The sequence below is a fragment of the Pelophylax lessonae genome (assembly GCF_965119305.1).
Source record: "Pelophylax lessonae genome assembly, chromosome: 8".
Lineage (NCBI taxonomy): Eukaryota > Metazoa > Chordata > Amphibia > Anura > Ranidae > Pelophylax > Pelophylax lessonae.
Window position 1 is genome coordinate 84,117,648 of NC_138775.1, and position 17,113 is coordinate 84,134,760.

The window sequence follows — 17,113 nt, forward strand, 5'->3', positions numbered from 1 at the left end:
TTGTTTACCACAAGGTTCTTTGCCCTTGGTAACCTGAGGAAGAAGAGTACTCTTACCTCCTGAAAGACCTTTAATGATCTCTTTCATAGAAGCACCGAACAGACGGTCTGCTACGAAGGGTAGATCAGTCAGCACTTTTTTGGAAGCCTGGTTCGCAGACCAGTATTTCAAACAAATCATGCGGCGAAGGATCACAGCTGTCACAGACACCCTGCAGGCCACAGGGGCTGCATCCAGGGAGGCACCAAAGATCTAATGTAACCCGTGTATCAACTGATCTACCAGCTCGGGAAGATGCTGACCTCCTTCCAGATCCCAGCGCAGAAACTTTGCCCATTCCGTTAAGGTCTGGGAGACCAAGGTGATGGCAAACACTGGCCTCAAAAAAAAAAAAAAAAAAAAAAAAAAAAAACCCTCACCGCTGCAGCGGTAATGCTACAATACAAGTCCCAGTGTACCAGTGGTGCTGCTATAGCAGAAAAAGGGAGCTGTACAGGGACTCACCACTACCGACTTAGGGAATGATACTGAGCGCCAAGCTACTTGCCATGCGGTGATCAGAGAGAGAGGAAGCGACGTCACTGCCACCACTGTATCACCGCTCCACAGGCTACAAGAAAATGACCACAGCAATGATTTAAATGGGAAACTCCGAAAACATAGCCGCCGGACTACACAAACATGGCCGCCGAATCTTCCGAACAGCCACCAACAATAAAATAGCAACGTGGCACCCAGGACCCCCAACTGCCCTCCAAGTACTTGTAGTTCGCCAGGAGGGCCCTAACAGGGACCCCCACACCATGACATTGCCACAATTTATTGTGAGCAGCTGGCGGCGCACTCCCTCCCCCTCCAGCCCAACACCGCATGACCCCGTGCCTGAAAATAGCCAGGCCACCCTGGGGGGACTAAGGGGGGGGGGGATAGGTGAGCGTGACATGCAGGACGTTGTCACGCCCAACCTAGCGCAGAGCTAAAGTTGGGATGCGCTCGCTGGCCAGACTGGGAAGACCGCAAGGATCTAGGGTATCCAGTGCGTCATCCAGTCCGGCAGTAGATTGTAATTCGCACAGGAATCAAATTGATTGTAGTTCTTACAGAACATAAAATAATAAATAAGAAGAAAAAAAAATTGCATTTAAAAAAGGAAATAATGCCAGGACCAGAGATCCCAGGAAGGAACCAGGTCTTTACTTTTGACCAGGCAGAAAAAACTGAAGTCCTATAGCAGGAAGTGGGAGTATACCCCCTAGGACTGCCCTAAGGGTGTAGTCAAATTTGTTTCCTCCTAGTCCTACTCTTAAGGAGAGCAGCATAACCCAAGGGTCAAAGATGATATGGAGCTGTGTCCGCCAATGAACGAAAGAGGAAAAAAATGGATTTCTGAATTACCGTAAAATCCATATCTCCTATGTTCATTGACTGACACAGCTCCTGATATTCATAACCATTGGGTTATACTGCCCCCTACAGGAGTAGGACACTAGGCAGAAAAGAATTCTGGCTACACCCATGGGAAGTCCCAGGGGGTATACTCCCCGAGTGGCTCCCTAAAGCCTCTCAGTTTTGTTACAAGCAGTGTCAAGAGAGTTATAACTCCAGAGGGGTGGGTGCTGTGTATGTCAATGAACATCAGAGAAATGGATTTCGATAAGTCAAAAATCCCGTTTTCGCTTTCGTTCATAGACGGACACAGCTCCTGATAATTTATAACCATTGGGACGTCCCAAAGCAGTGTTAAACATGAGGGGTGGGAACAACAAAAAAAATTCCCAAGGCTAAACATTAGCCAACCAGGCAACAGGAGTTCAATCAAACAACTGGAGCCCGTCTGAAAAATAAACAAACACACCCTCAAAGAGGATTTTGTAAAAGTGTGCACCGACGATCAGGTCTTGCAAACCTGCGTTACTGACGCCCTAGTAGAGTGCGCCTTGACAGGGAAAGGAGGTACCTGACCCCCTGATGGAACAGGCCTGAACTACCGTCTGTCTGATCCATCTGGAAAGGGTCGCAGAGGAAGCAGACAACCTTTTACAATGCCCATCTGCGAGCATAAATAGTGAGTCTGACTTCCTGAAATACTCCATAGCTGCCAGGTACACCATAATTGACTGGACCAAATCCAAGGCATGCAAGGCAATTTCCTTCTGATGTTTAGGCCTGGGACACCGGGAAAGCAACACGTCTTCATTCAAATGAAAACCATAGACAACCTTTGGAAGGAAAGACGGACAGCGGCGAAGGACCACCAAGTAAAGTGAACGACAGGAAAACGGAGCCAGTTCCAACACCCTACACGCAGAGGTGATGGCCACTAAAAAGGCTACCTTCTGGGACAGCGAAGGCAGGTAAATCTCCCAAATATTTTTAAGGGGAGGCTTCTGTAGAGCTAAAAGCACCAAATTAAGATCCCAAGGCAGCAACTGAGCCTGCACTGGAGGAACCAAAATGTCGGACACCCTGAAGAAAGGTACGCCCCAGGGATTATGTAGCCAAAAGGCCGTTGGAAGAAGAAGACCGCCAAAGCCGACACCTGGCCCTTGAGGGTACCCGAGGCCAATTTCTGCTCAACCCCTCATTGAAGGAAGGTCAAGATCTGAGCCACCGAGAAGGAGCGAGGATTAACCCGAAGAGTCTCACACCATGCAACGTACGTCTTCCATGAACGATGGTAGATCTTCTAGCCTTTAACAGTGTTAACTGTCCAAGGGGATAACTATTCATTGGACAACAGGAGGCGAATTGCAGCCGGCAATTTCTGGAGTTTTGGCTAAGGCTGAGTCCAGAGTCAGGCCCAGATAGTCCAGCTTTGTGGATGGAACCAGAGCAGACTTCTGAACATTCAGAATCCAGCCGAGTTCATCTTGTGATCTCCAGGTTCTCCACCAGAGCAGAGGGAGACTCTTCTCACAGAAGGAGATTGTACAAGTAGCCCAGTACCACGATCCTACCTTGGCGTAGCAAAGCTAGCACCGGGGTTAACACTTGTGAAGATCTGAGTAGCAGATGCGAGACCAAAGGGTAACGCCTCAGACTGATGATGGTCCTCTACCACAGCAAAGCAGAGAAACCGCTGGTGACTGGCACATATTGGAATGTGAAGGTAGGCATCCTTGACAATCGATAGAGTCTAGGAAATTCCCCTGACGCAGGGATGCCACCACCGTCCAAATGGATTCCATTCTGAACTTCTGTACTCCCACAAAGCATTTTAGCACCTTGAGGTCCAGGATTGGACGCACTTTGCCTGCCTTCCTTCCTGGGAACAGGTTTGAGTAAAAAGCCTGAAAATGTTCTGAGGTCAGAACCGGGAGAATCACCCCTTAAAGGAAAATGTCTTGTACCGCCCCAAACAGGCCCTGTAAGCTGTCTGGGGGCATGCACAAGTTAGAAGATAAAAACCTTGCCGGGGAACAAGAGCGAAACTCGATCTTGTAGCCGGACCGAATGACTTTGTGGACCCACTTGTCATGCATCCGGGAAGTCCACAAGTCCAGAAACCAGCAGACGTCCTCCCACCCTCGAAGTGGGTGAGGGCCCACCTTCATGCTGAAGGAGCCTTGTCCCTGGGTCTGGAGCCCGATCCTGGCTTGCCAGACCAGTTTGGTTTGGATCCTCCAGAAGAGGTCCTGAAAGGCTTCGAGCCCTAGTCAGTCGACCCTGAGGAACAAAAAAAGTCTCATGAGCTGGGAAGGCAGGCCCTCGCTACGACGAGGTTCCTTGCCCTTAGTAGCCTGCAGAAGAAAAGTACTCTTCCACCCTGTGAGACATTTACAGTCATCCAGGATAGCTCCAAACAGGCAATCTCTTTGAAAAGACAGATCAGTCAATGCCTTTTTTGAAGTCTGATCCACAGGCCAGCACTTGAGCCAAAAAAAACACGCCGAAGGACCACTGCCAAAACAGAGGCGAGCCATTAGGGGAGCCGCATCCAAAGAGGCATCACAGATCAACTGTAGCCCCTGGATTAGCTGGTCCGCCAGCTCGGCAAAGGCAGGGGGGAGCTGTTCCCTCTCCAGGTCATAGTTTAGGAGCTTAGCCCACTCGGTCAGAGTTTGAGACACTAGGGCAATGGTGAATACCGGCCTCATTGACGAACCAGCCAGAGTGTACATAGTGCAGGCCACAACCTCCGCCTTCCAGTCAGCCGTATCCTTAAAGGCTGAGGACTCTTCAACCATGAATCATGGTTGCCTTGTTTAATCTGGAAACCGGAGGGTCCACCACCGGTGGCACAGACGTCTTAATAAGGGACTCCTCAAAGGGTTAACGCCTAGTAAAGTGCTTAGGGACCCCACGGGGATGCTTTGGTCGTCCCGACTCTTTAGCGAAAATTCTGTCAAAAGAGGCATAAAAAGAAAACACCTTTGCCAATTTGGATGGCTTGTGAGTGCCAAAGGGCACCTGCGCCTCTATTGCAGCTTCATCTGCATCCTCCATCTTCATGGTCTCACGCACAGATACAATCAGGGTTTCCACTAGTGCTATTTCGTGCACGGTCGCAGACGTGGCGTAATCATCCTCATTATCAGAGGATTTCAGACGCGTAGTTGCAGACCCAGCAGGGTAACCCACGTCCGCGGGGGGGCGAATCAGATTCAGGCTCTGAAGAGACCGATGAGGTAGGGGAAGGCGGGGGGCGCTTTTTGCTAGCCTGTGGCCCCGCAAGCCACCTCCACCCCGGACACAAGGGACTCCAGGACCGCTGTCAGTGCATGGATGGATGGTTGGGACCCGGAGGGCCCCGCAGCCTTAGAGAGGGAATCTGGTGGGGAAATGTTCTCCAAAGACTCCATAGGTCACCAGGGAGACCCCACAAAAAATGTAACACACTGCTAAAAGAAAACCCCCACCGCCCTGGCAGCACCAGCTGGTCGCCAGGCACAAAGCACCAAGCAATCCTCAGCAGAGAGGGAGAGGACCCCACTAGACTCAGCATCCACAGAAACAGGCAACTGCAGCCACCAGAAGAATCTGCATTACATGTGCAGCGATCAGGAACTAAAATGATCCAGGAGTCAGCACCAGGGGATGAAGAGGGACTCCCACAGCCGAAATCGCCACCCACAGGACTCCACTGTCATGGCTGCTGCTATTACCAATGGGGGTCCAACCATCCCAAGAAGGGGCCCATGTCCACCCTAAAACCCTCCAGGGGGAAACAGGGGACAGCTACTCATCATACAGAGAACCAGGCGGGCACTGCTCCAGACAGGGCCCCTCTCCATCGAAATGGTGGGGTTGTCAGCCAGGAGGAAACCTGTGACTCGGACCAAGAGCCGTATCATGTGCGACCTTGCAAGGTGTTTAACTCGCAGGCCAGCCCTCATCCAGTGGGGCTATGTCGCGGCCGACCTAGCGCGGAGCGGAGGTCTGTGCGCGCTCGTTGGCCAGACTGGGGTGACCACTGGATCTAGATTATCCAGCCAATCGCCCAGTCCAGCAGTTGATTGGAGTTCTAACAGGAAAAAATCCAGGAGAAAATTTTTTCTATATAACAAAAGGTTTGCCAGGATCAAAGACCCCAAAAAGGAAATAGGTCCATTCTCCTGACTAGGCAGAAAAAAAAAAAAAAAACTGAGTGGCTACAGCAGAGAGAGGGAGTATACCCCCTGGGACTGCACATGGGTGTAGCCAGAACTCCTTTCTGCCTAGTGTCCTACTCCTGTAGGGGGCAGTATAACCCAATGGTTATGACTATCAGGAGCTGTGCCCATCAATGAATGAAAGAAATAGGGTTTTTGACTTACCAGTAAAACCTGCTTTCTGGAGTATAGTATACGACATTGGCTTCCTTAAATCATTACAACTGGATTACATGCAGCTACATTCAGGTCACAGGCCACTGGCAAAAAGAGGCTGCAGGAACATCTTACTATAACACCCCAACCACACCTAGCTAGCCTCAGTTTTGTAACAAGGAATAGAAAAATTTTGACAGAGAAGAGGATTCTGTGCCCAGTAATGTACTCATGGAAATGCAATTTACTGGTAAGGCTCCATTCACACCTGGGCGTTTTTGAGCGTTTTTCAGCTCCAAAAACGCTCAAAAACACTGTTCCAAAAACGCCCAACAAGTAAAACCCCATTCATTTAAATGGCCCCTGTTCACATCTGAGCGTTTTAACGCCTGAAGCAAAACGCCTGTAGCTGAAAAAAGTACATGAGCTTCTTTTTGGGCTGATTACCAGCGTTTTTTATAGATGTCAATGCCTGCCACCGAGAACGCCTGAAAAAAACGACTGAAAATGGCGGTAAAAATCGCTGTAAAAACGCACAAAAACGCTACGCTCAAGTGTGAATGCAGCCTTAGATAAAAAATGTTGATTTCCCATTTGTACAGTACAGGATACAGGCTTCTTTAAACCATTACAACTGGGATATTCAAAAGCAATTCAACTGAGGGGTGGGCAACAGTGCAAATGAAAGGCTAACAAGCCCACAAAAACTGACAGCTGAACAGGGAGGGCTTACGACTGAACTCAGCATCAGCTTGGGTCTGAACACCCACCTAGCAAAATCTTATGAACAGAAGACCATGTGGAAAGATTTGAAAAACTAAAAAAACAAACAGAGGTCAGATGCTGAAAAGCCCAATAAGCTGATTTGGTGACAAGAAAAGGTGGAACCTTGTCCTAGAGATCATAGGCTTGAATAAGGGGTTGCTGAATCAACCTGACGCTAGTGGAATGTGAAGTGATTAGGGTTTATTTATTCCCTATGGGGACCTTTAGGAATGACAAGCAGAGCCGGAGTATAAAATGTAGTCAGATACACTCGAACAGCAGGTACCACAACTAGACAACGGAGGGAGGTCTCCTTAGGATGTTTCATAGAAAAGTTGCCTATACATGGATCGAAATTCAGCCCGTTTAGCATCACCCGGCCGAATTTATATAATAATAATCTGATGGTGGCAAAGTCTCCCTGCTGTCAAAATTAAATAACTCAGCAAGAGGCTTCCCCCATCCACTGCGAGTGCGTGGATGGGGGACAAGTGTCAGTTTTTTTCTTTTGTTTTTTTTGTTTAACCTGCTGGTTGGGAAAAAAAAAACAAACTGAACCGATGAGCTGCCTAAGAGATGGTAAAATAATATCCTGCTTAACCACTTGCTGACATTTGTTTTTTTACAAGTAAAAAGCAGTAATTTTTTCTAGAAAATCACTTAGAAAAACACCCAAATATTATATATTTTTTACCAGAGACCCTAGAGAATAAAATGGCGGGTGTTGCAATATTTTATGTCACACTGTTCTGTATTTGCACAGCTGTCTTTCAAATGCAATTTTTTGGGAAAAAATAAAAAGCTTTAACCAGTCTGGATCAGAAGGATTTGCCCCCTTAATGACCAGGCCATTTTTTGATACGGCACTGCATTACTTTAACGGAAAATTACGCAGACGTGCGACACTGTACCAAAATAAAATTGATGTCCTTTTTTTCCCCCCACAAATAGAGCTTTCTTTTGGTGGCATTTGATCCCCTCAGCGATTTTTATTTTTTGCTCTATAAAACAAAAGAACAGCGACAATTCGGGGGGAAAAAAAAACACTGGATTTTCTGCTATATAACATTCCCAACAATAAATAAATATCAAACTTTTTAAAATTTTTAGGCCAATTTGTATTCTGCTACATATTTTTGGTACAAAAAATAAATAAAATTTTGCAATAAGACATTTTGTCTTTAAAAACCTGTCTGTCTGCCCGAGAACAGGTGATGTCTGACATCGCTCTGGTCCTCCAAGGGCAAAGAGTCAAGTGACTTCCTATATAGCCATCGGCCGCACCGGATTGGTTCCGGGCTTACCAACGGCCCTGGTAATCTCAGAAACAACAGTGGGGGTGGCACCTCTCCCGTTGCCTAATGAAAGTGATCTCGCAGAGAATCTGCCACTGGGATCACTTTTATCAGAAAGCCAACTGCCTGAGGAAAAAAAAAAAAAAAAGCTACTGGGGTTATGGCATCTAGCTGCAGCCCTTACCCCAGTATTTAACTGTAAAGTAATGACATACATTAAGGCCTCATGCACACTGGACATTATAAAAATGTCAGCAGCATTAATTGTAGAAAGCTGTAGCTTTAGAATGAATTTTGCAGCAAAACTATACTCCCACAAAAGCCTATGGTTAAAAAACGTTCATAAACGCTGAATAGCTGTGTTTTTCAGTGTTCGGCTTTTATCAGAGTCAAGAACGTTTTTATAGCTGAAAAACTCCTTTTAAAACCCAGTAGTTCTGGGGTTTTTTTTTTTCAGCCAAAAAAGGCTGATAACAGCCTATGTGTGCATGGACATGCTTCAACAGCCAGACCATTAAAGGCAGCAAGAAGCAGGATGGTAAACCAGTCCTTGTGAAAGAAAATCAGAACATATGGGAGGACACACAAAGTCTGCCAAGGTCCAAGTACCACATCCACCTGGGTTGAAATGATCCCACAGGACCACCTAAACTTTGACTTTGCACGGCTAGATGATTCCTAGACCTGGAGACAAACCTGCTCAGTTTCTTGTTAAACCTGGTAGCTAGGAGGTCCACATCCAGTGTCCCCCAACTGCTACAGAGGTCTGGAAACACTCTGGGATAAAAAGAACATTCTTGGGAGTCAAGATTTTGATAACCAAGGAGTCGGCTTGCCAATTTTCCACACCTGGGATGTGCAAGGCGGACACGGCTGGAACCTGCAGTTCAGCCCAAGCCAGAAAGAAAGCCACTTCACAGAAATACAATACTCCTTGCTCCTCCCTAGTGAATGATATAAACCACTGCCGTAGAATTCGCTGACTGAATCCTGATTGGATGACCTAGTAGTCAAGAAGACCAGCGTCAAAGAAAAAACTAATCAGGAGAAGAATAATTTGCCAACCAAGTCCCCTGAATTAAGAAGGTATTCAGGACTCCTATCCAACCAGATTGGAAGGCTCTCACAATGAATGCCAGCCTAACCAAATGGGTAGAAGGATTTCCCAGACTCCAACTTTGGACTTGTGATCCATCACACCAGGGCAAGCCTGGTTTGGGGGTCAGGCATGTTTGACGGTTCAGAGATTGTGCCCTCTTGTCCCATGCTGCCAGAATGTTGAGTTGCCATTGTCTTAAGAGTGAAAATGGGCTTATGGAACTATGGGGACAACTCAAATGTAGCATTCTCTTTTGTTTTCACTTTTTATGACAAATGGAAAACAAGACAAATATAATGTGAAAATCCCTAATGGGGGCAGAGACAGCAATAAAAACCTGACAAGTATTTTAATCCCTTTTTAATCTAAAAAAAAAAAAAAATGTCTTTAGTTTAAGCCATGAACCTACATGCAAATGCAGAGGGTTGGCTGGCTCCAGAACCATATAATCTGGAGTTTTCCAGGAGAAGGAAAGCATTGGGGAGTGCCATATCCAAGTCCAGGTCCATGTACTCCAAAGCAAGACCAGATCAGCAGTGATTTAGGAGGGTTAAGGATCCACACAAACTTCTGTCTGTAGGGTCTTGTCTGTCTGTAGGACACATTGGCTGATCCCTGTGCCTAAGAATCCTTGAGAGAGGAGCTGCCCCCAGAGCAGCTTAGTGGTCCGCCAATATTTACCACTATGCTAGTACTTTTTTTCAACATGAAGCAGGCAGAAACCAAAATTCCAGCTTGCAGCCTCTGAATAGTACATTTTGGACTCAAACATCTAAAACGTCCTGGGACCAGATGGCTGCAAATGTCATTGTGAGTAAGACTTGGCCATGGATTTTGAGAATTGGGGGGGGGGGGGGCTAGGGACTTAAGGTGGGACTGAGATCCAGGCTTTGCCTGGGAGGAACAAAAAGAACCCAGTAGCAAAGGGTTCCCAAGATGGAAACATTTTTTCTGGGGCAAAAGGGTACTCTCCCCTCATTTATAAAGCTGTCCAGGGATTTGCCAAATAGGTGTTTCCCATAAAAGGGGAAAACTAAATAGACATTACTAGCAGCAATGCCCCCAGCAGAGCACAATTTGAGCCAAAAAACTCTCCGGGCATGTGTACCAAAGAGAAGCCCATTCTGGAAATTTGGCAAAAAATATTCACTAGTTCCTCAAAAAGGACAAAAGAATCCATAAGGACAGATCCAGATAACAGACAGATAACCTTGGACCAGACAGAGGAACATAGCCGCAATCGCAGGTTGCAAGGCTTGGCCTGCAAAAGGACTAAGAAAGGGTTTCCAGCTACTAGTCCACATGGTCTTTTAACCACTTGTCTATCAGCACATTTTTAAAAATGTTCTTACATGGTAAAATCTGCATTGTTTGCTAGAAAATTACTTTAACCCCCCCCCCCCCAACAATTATATATTTTCTGAAATATTTGACATTTTCTGCATATTTTTTTTTTATATTGCGTGGTAGTTGCACAACCATTCATAAAAAAATAAAAAGTTTTTAAAAGGAAAATTTTTCACTAAAATGAGTTTAAGTGCACACAAACACAATATAATACACATTTATTGTAATAAAAGATAGGGTTCCATCAAGTAGATATCACAAATATCAAGCCTTAAACTATATGCACCAATGAAATGGCAAAAAACTATGGTAAACAAAACTGTCCATAGGCAATCCCTTTAAAGTCTTTTTGGGTTATCAATTTAGAGTTAACCATGAATTATGCCCCCCCTTCCGAGTTGTAGCAAATGCGGTTTACATAAATGGTAAAAGGGGTGCTTTTACATTTGGTTACCTGCAAAGTAAATGCATAATGTGGCAGTATGCAACACATACTAGCACATTATATGATACTTATCTGCAAAGGAAGCCTGCATCCATCTTCACCCGTCTTCCTTCCGGGTCTGCGGACTTTGGCTGTGCTAATGGCCAAAGCCGCGTGACGTCAAATCCACGAATGCGTGCGGGAGCCGCCGGTCATGACATGGGGGGCCGTTTCTTCAGAGTGCACAGATGATCTCATTGGCTGCACGCAATGTAAATATCTCCTAAACGGTGCAAGTTTAGGAGTTATTTACAGTACCTATAGGTAAGCCTATAACAAGGCTTACCTATAGGTACAAACAGCACTCGGGGGTTTACAACCTGTTTAACTATCAGTTGGTTTATAAATGGACCTTGGTAAACAAGATGTTAAACTACAGGATGTCCCCTACAGAGACCATCAGAATTTATCCAGACAAAGAATGGCCAAGTCCACAACAGAGGCAGTCTACTTTTCTTTTTTTAAAAGGAACAATCCTCTATAGGTTATTGCTAGGCAAAATGTTTGGGCGGAATAAAGATCTTATCTGGGCTACTACTTTGTTAGTCACACATACCCTTAATTCTCACTAATTAAGGACCCTGAAAACGATCACAAGATTTTGCATCCTGTAGAACATACACAGAAAATTCAAGCCATAGAATGCAATATTATTAGAATGCAGTATTATTTTTTAGCTTCCTATTCACAGATATGTTATTTAGGACAGGACATACCTGGCAGGATCTTGAATATTCCAGGAGTCTCCATTTCCACAGACAAGTCAAAGTGGGAGCAGTCACTCAATGACACTACCTCATTATCACCATTGAGGATGCCAAATATCCGTAGAGGCAGCTCCAGCCTGTTTCCTATGCGGGCTTCCACTGGACAAGGATTGAATTCCATGCCAGTCGGTTCAATGACAAACACCTACAATTTAAAAGATATGTCTTAAGATAACGAGAAAGATAAAGAGTTGCTATTGTTGAAAGCACCAGGTACCTGGCTGTCAAACAAATATTTTTGCTTTAAATTTTAAAGTGACTCCCTTGCTCTTCCAAAATAAGTCTCTACCTAGGCTACCCCTCAAATAAATAATCACCTTTAGAGTACTCCCCTGTGACTCTCTCCATTGCAGTTTCCACCAAATAACCCAGTCTAAGCTCAATGTTGGTACATGGAAGAGGTTACACACAGAATGAACAATGTCTTCCCCTCTATCTGGCAATTGGCTGTTCAGGCACATGTGGCCCAATACCCAGAAGGAGGAGGCATTTTGTGTTAGCTGCAACAGAGGGAGGAGCAGTGGAAGCGTGATTCACAGGAGTGTATAAGTAGTCAGGAAGAAAGCTAGAAAGAGGTTCTGTCACATCTGAATGAGCAAAGAAAGATTCTAAGTCACGGACTCCGAACAAGGCTACTGATGGGTTTAACTTTAATTATTGCATACTTTTCCATATCCTTTATTCAAAGTAATAAAGCAAGAGGCAACCAGGAATTGGCACTTTTAAGTTAGGTTTTCCTCTAGCTGGCCCAGACAGCAGTAGAATCATGCCACACTAGTTTTACTACATGCATTCAAAAGGAAATCTTTTAAATTAACAGGTATGTTTACGTACTGAGAACAGTACCCAACATACTATCTCTGTTTTGGGGTAAAAAGGCAAATAATCACATAAAAATCTAATGACTGCAAATGAAACAGTAAATGGTCTTCACTTATCTAGTGATGATAGCTGTCTATGAAGGTCAAACCACGTGTTGTAATTCAAAAAAGTTAAAACTAAGAAAACAGCACTTCAATATTGTTTTCTTTAACTTAAATCCTACTATTATTTTGACCATGATAGCAAAAATGACACAGATCACTGTTACTGTACAGCAGGTCATACACCGAAAGATCAGACCGATATTTAGGCCCCATTCACACCTGGCTTTTTGAAATGCGTTTTTTTATACGTTTTTCACCTGAAACGCATAGGGCAGACCATTTCTTTCAATGGGCTGCCCTACAAGCAACAAAAAGCGTCAAAAAAGCTCAAGGATTGTATTTCTGCATTCCGATTTGCGTGTTTTTCCATGCAACAAAATGCGTGTCTCCTTCCAGCATTAAGGATGCCATTAACAATTAATGGTAGCGCAAGAGCAAAGCGTGTATTTTGAGCATTATGGGAACGTGCAGATCTGAATGAAGCCTTAAAGACAAACTTCAAGATAGACAAAAATTGTCTAAATACATTGGCTATACATATTCTCAAATCTTGGGTGTGTTTTGGGTATTTCCTACAGATTTGTGTAGCAAAGCAGCATTAAAAAATGTGCCTCTGTGCAGGAGCTTCCTGTAATAAAGACTGGTCCCAGCTGCTCTCGCCTATTGCAGGGTGACTAGTCTTTGTCCACCCACTTCCTGTAGTTTTTAGAAGGCAGCCTGTAGTGGATGGGCCTGCTGGGTTCCTCCCACAGCTCTGCTCTCTGCACAGGCTAGATGAAGAATAACAAAAAGGTCACTGCTGCATTATTAAGGTAATAACTGAGTTTCTGAAGGCATTTGGTACACCCAAAGTGGATTTATATTAGAGGAAGATATTTAAATAAAATGTTTTAAAGCCTGGAGTTCCGTTTTTTCAGTTATGGCCATAAAAACATTTATCCAAAATACTCCAGGAGTCTCCATTTCCACAGACAAGTCAAAGTGGGTACATACTACGTCATTCATATACATGCAGATGTGGTATTTGCACAACAGGATATTCTTTCTGAATATCTAAGTGGAGAGTAAGATGCATACATACATACTAGAGGAAAAATTACTTCATCAAAAATCAACATATACCTGTAAAGAGAATAGAACTAGCTGAAAGCGGGTGTAACGCAAGCTGTGACTCACCTTCATCTCTCCAAAGTGTAAAGAATTTTGCACATCACGAGCCCGTATAACACTAACACCAATGTCATCTCCAGTTGTCATTAACCCTTTGACAGTTACTGTAGCCACAGCATTATTTGAGGAGGACCAGGTAAAATTTCCACTCCCACCTTGTACCTTGAAAGCACAATTACAGATAAATTAGTTAAAACCGATATAATTAAATGCTTTCATTTACCAATTACATAATGACTTTCCAAACAGACCCTGTTCTGTAAAATTATATTTGCACATGCAATTCCAACATAAAGCTTATAAAACCACAGGCATTTTATTTTCTTGACTTGTTTATAAAACGCAGTCCAAATAATCTAACTAAATGTATCTTGAATGTTTAGCTACACAATTAGTCCTTATGCACACAGGGCGTTTTTACAGCTGCTTTTAGGAGAGTCAAGCGTTTTTTTGTAGCTTAAAAACACCCCTCCATTTTATTCTATGGCCTCATGCACACACAGGCTTTTAGGAGCTGTAAGTGGCATAGGCTTTTTAAGCTGTAAAAAAACCCAGGGCCAGCGTGTTCTGGCGCAGCAGTATTAAGCTGTAAAAACGTCTGACGCTGCTAAAGGCTGCTTAACCCTGCATACAGCGTAAGACCATCCTAGACGGTTTTAAGCTGTAATATTTGGAACTGAGGTTGAAAAATAGAAGAGTACAGAGAAAGGCTGCTAAACGCTAACGCTGCTAAACGTGGCTAAAACGTGCGTTAACGCCAATACAGAACACTTCTAAAAGCATGTTTTTACACCTGCTTTTTTATTTTAATCAGTTCATCTTTATTAAACATTTCTTTTCCATTTTTACAAACCACACAATTCACATTGACCAAACTTTTCGCTCCAGTTCTAAGTTTTAAAATATTTAATAGCCATAAATATATACATATATTTTTATATCAACAAACATAAGTTCCATGTGGCTTCTTGAGACCCAATCCCTTAAAAATTCTTAAATTATTTACAAAAAATAATTACGTGTTTTTCCCATTATCTAAATACACAATTTATTTAAGACTCTCCAAATATCCAAAAGATTCTCCACATTTTTCCACAACATTCCATTTACTTATTGGATTATTCAACTTTCCCATTGCAATATGTCTTTTGCCCCATTTATATCTGTGACACCCCCTCTTAATTCCCACTAACTTTAGTTCCTCAACTACTAGTGTACTACTTAAATATTGTCTACCACACAAAAAAATACTGAAACCGGTTTAATGAAGAGCACATATATTACCTGTATTATGTACTGATAAGCTCCTGGCTTAGGCTGCCAGGGAAAAGTAAGAATTTTGGGTGAAAGTGTAATCGGAGTATAGATTTCCACCTCTTGCTGGTTCCTCACTGGATTTGCCAGCACGTGAACACCCCCATCCTGCAAAAATAAAAAGTATAAGGTTATGCTCTAATCAAACATGTTCTGTTGTAGATCATACAACTAGTCACACTTACTTCATCTACCATACATGTCAAAGCTGCATCAATTATTGTCTGACCACTTTTTAAGGCTTTTACATGATGGTACGATCCATTCAACGAGCTTTCCAGAACCTCAAAGTATTCCTTTGGTATCTTTGCTTCAATACGTATATTCTGAAATGAAATACATTTTCTTAAAGACCATGAACAAAACCAACATATGAAGCTGTAAATTATAAGATAACTTTCAGTTAGCCACTTGCAAATATATAATGCTTAAGTTTTTTCTCTTTTCCTTATTAGTAGCACGAGAAAGTAAAATACCCGTATATATTCAAGTATAAGCCGACCCGAATATAAGCCGAGGCACGAAATTTTACCACAGAAAACTGGGAAAACGTATTGACTCGAGTATAAGTCTAGGGTGGGAAATGCAGCAGCTACCTGACCAAACTGGACCACCACGAGACCCAAAACAGGGGCTGCGGGCATGGTGCAGGGGCTGCGGGCATGGTACAGGCATGGCACAGATGGTACAGGCATAGCACAGATATGGCACACATGGTACAGGTGATGCAGTGTTGCGGGCAAGTTACAGGAGAATCTCCTGTACCATGCCCACAGCACTGCATCTCCTGAGGAGATGCAGGGGCTGCGGAGAAGTCTCACATACCTTTCCACGTAACATTTAAAAATGGCGCCTCCCAGCGCCAACACGTCACTGCAAATGTGCCGTCTGCCCGGGAATAGCCGAACGTGTACGGGCTTTCCCGAGCGGCGGCGGCGCAAGCACTGACCAGGGAAAAGGTAAGTGAAACCGTGACTAGAGTATAAGCTGAGGGGGGGCTTTTTCAGCATGAAGAAACATGCTGAAAAAGTCGGCTTATACTTGAGTATATACAGTACAAGTCCACGATTTAAGAAATGGATCAAATTAAGGATGGGTTACAACAGCTATATGTAACCTTTCTTTGCACGGAAAAAAAAACAAAACTTCTAAATGGTTGTAAATATAATGTATGAATTAAAGCACAGACAAAGGAGGAGAATACGTAAGGTAAAACAGGATTTTTGTACTCACTGTAGAAAATCCTTTTCAAGAAATGCAAAGAGGAACAAAGGTAATCCTAAAACTTTGCGTTTACACTGCTACCTAAAGGACTGCATACAATAAAATCTATGCAAAAAAAAAAATGTAGGCCAGGTCAGCCCAAAATAACTGCTACTGACAGCATGCGTCAGTTTTGTAGCAAAGCAATACCGAGTGCATGAGCATAAACAAAAGGGTGGGTCCTTCAATGGACTGCAAGACAAAAAGATTTTATGAGTGCACAAATCCTTTATCTTTCTCATCCATCCAAACTCAGTCTTAAGGCTCGGTTCACACTGTTGCGATGCGGGAAGGCTGCGAATTCGCAGCCTGTTCCCGCATCGCACACGCACCCCCGGCAGTTCACACTGCCATATGCGATCCGCTGGGGGTGTCAATGTAATCTTAACGACACCCCCAGTTTGATCGCATATCGCAGTGCGATCGTGCAGTTCGCACAGGATCGGATCGCACAAGTGTGAACCGCTGTGCGATCCGATCCTGATGCGGCAGCAAAAATGCCTCCTGTGCGTGTTTGCTGCGGGTGCGATGCGAATTTAGCCATACAAACTGTATGGCTAAACTCGCACCGCACAGCTGATCGCATGTCATGTCGGAGCAGTGCGCTCCAACATGACATGCGAACCCCGCACACGCAGTAGTGTGAACCGGGGCTGAACCTTCAGGATATCCAAAAGCAGTCCAAATGATTGAAAAACACAGCAAACAATTGCCAAAAGACCCAAGACAAACCGATAACTGGGAACTGCCTGCAGCTCCAGGACTCCACACCTGTAGCAGCTCCAGGACTCCACACCTGTAGCAGCAATCAGATGAGGCCCCAACATCCCCTGAGCGGAACTTAAAGATGACCAGGTGGCAGCCTAACGAATCTAAGAAATACTTGATGCAGAAAAGCCGATCAAGCATTTACAGATCTAGTAAAGTGCACCTTGG

At 44.2% G+C, this 17,113-nt stretch overlaps 1 protein-coding gene across 1 annotated transcript in view; it reads right to left on the bottom strand.

Annotated features, from left to right (window-relative positions):
* The window catches only part of NUP210 (nucleoporin 210), a gene marked incomplete at its 5' end in the record, with an annotated part of 331,314 nt that overhangs the window by 229,379 nt on the left and 84,822 nt on the right, over window positions 1-17,113 (bottom strand). Inside the window, 4 exons of the mRNA XM_082265210.1 lie at window positions 11,454-11,649; window positions 13,607-13,762; window positions 14,885-15,022; window positions 15,100-15,240. Of these exons, the coding sequence (XP_082121336.1) occupies window positions 11,454-11,649; window positions 13,607-13,762; window positions 14,885-15,022; window positions 15,100-15,240 (631 nt within the window). The remainder of the gene's footprint in view (window positions 1-11,453; window positions 11,650-13,606; window positions 13,763-14,884; window positions 15,023-15,099; window positions 15,241-17,113) is intronic.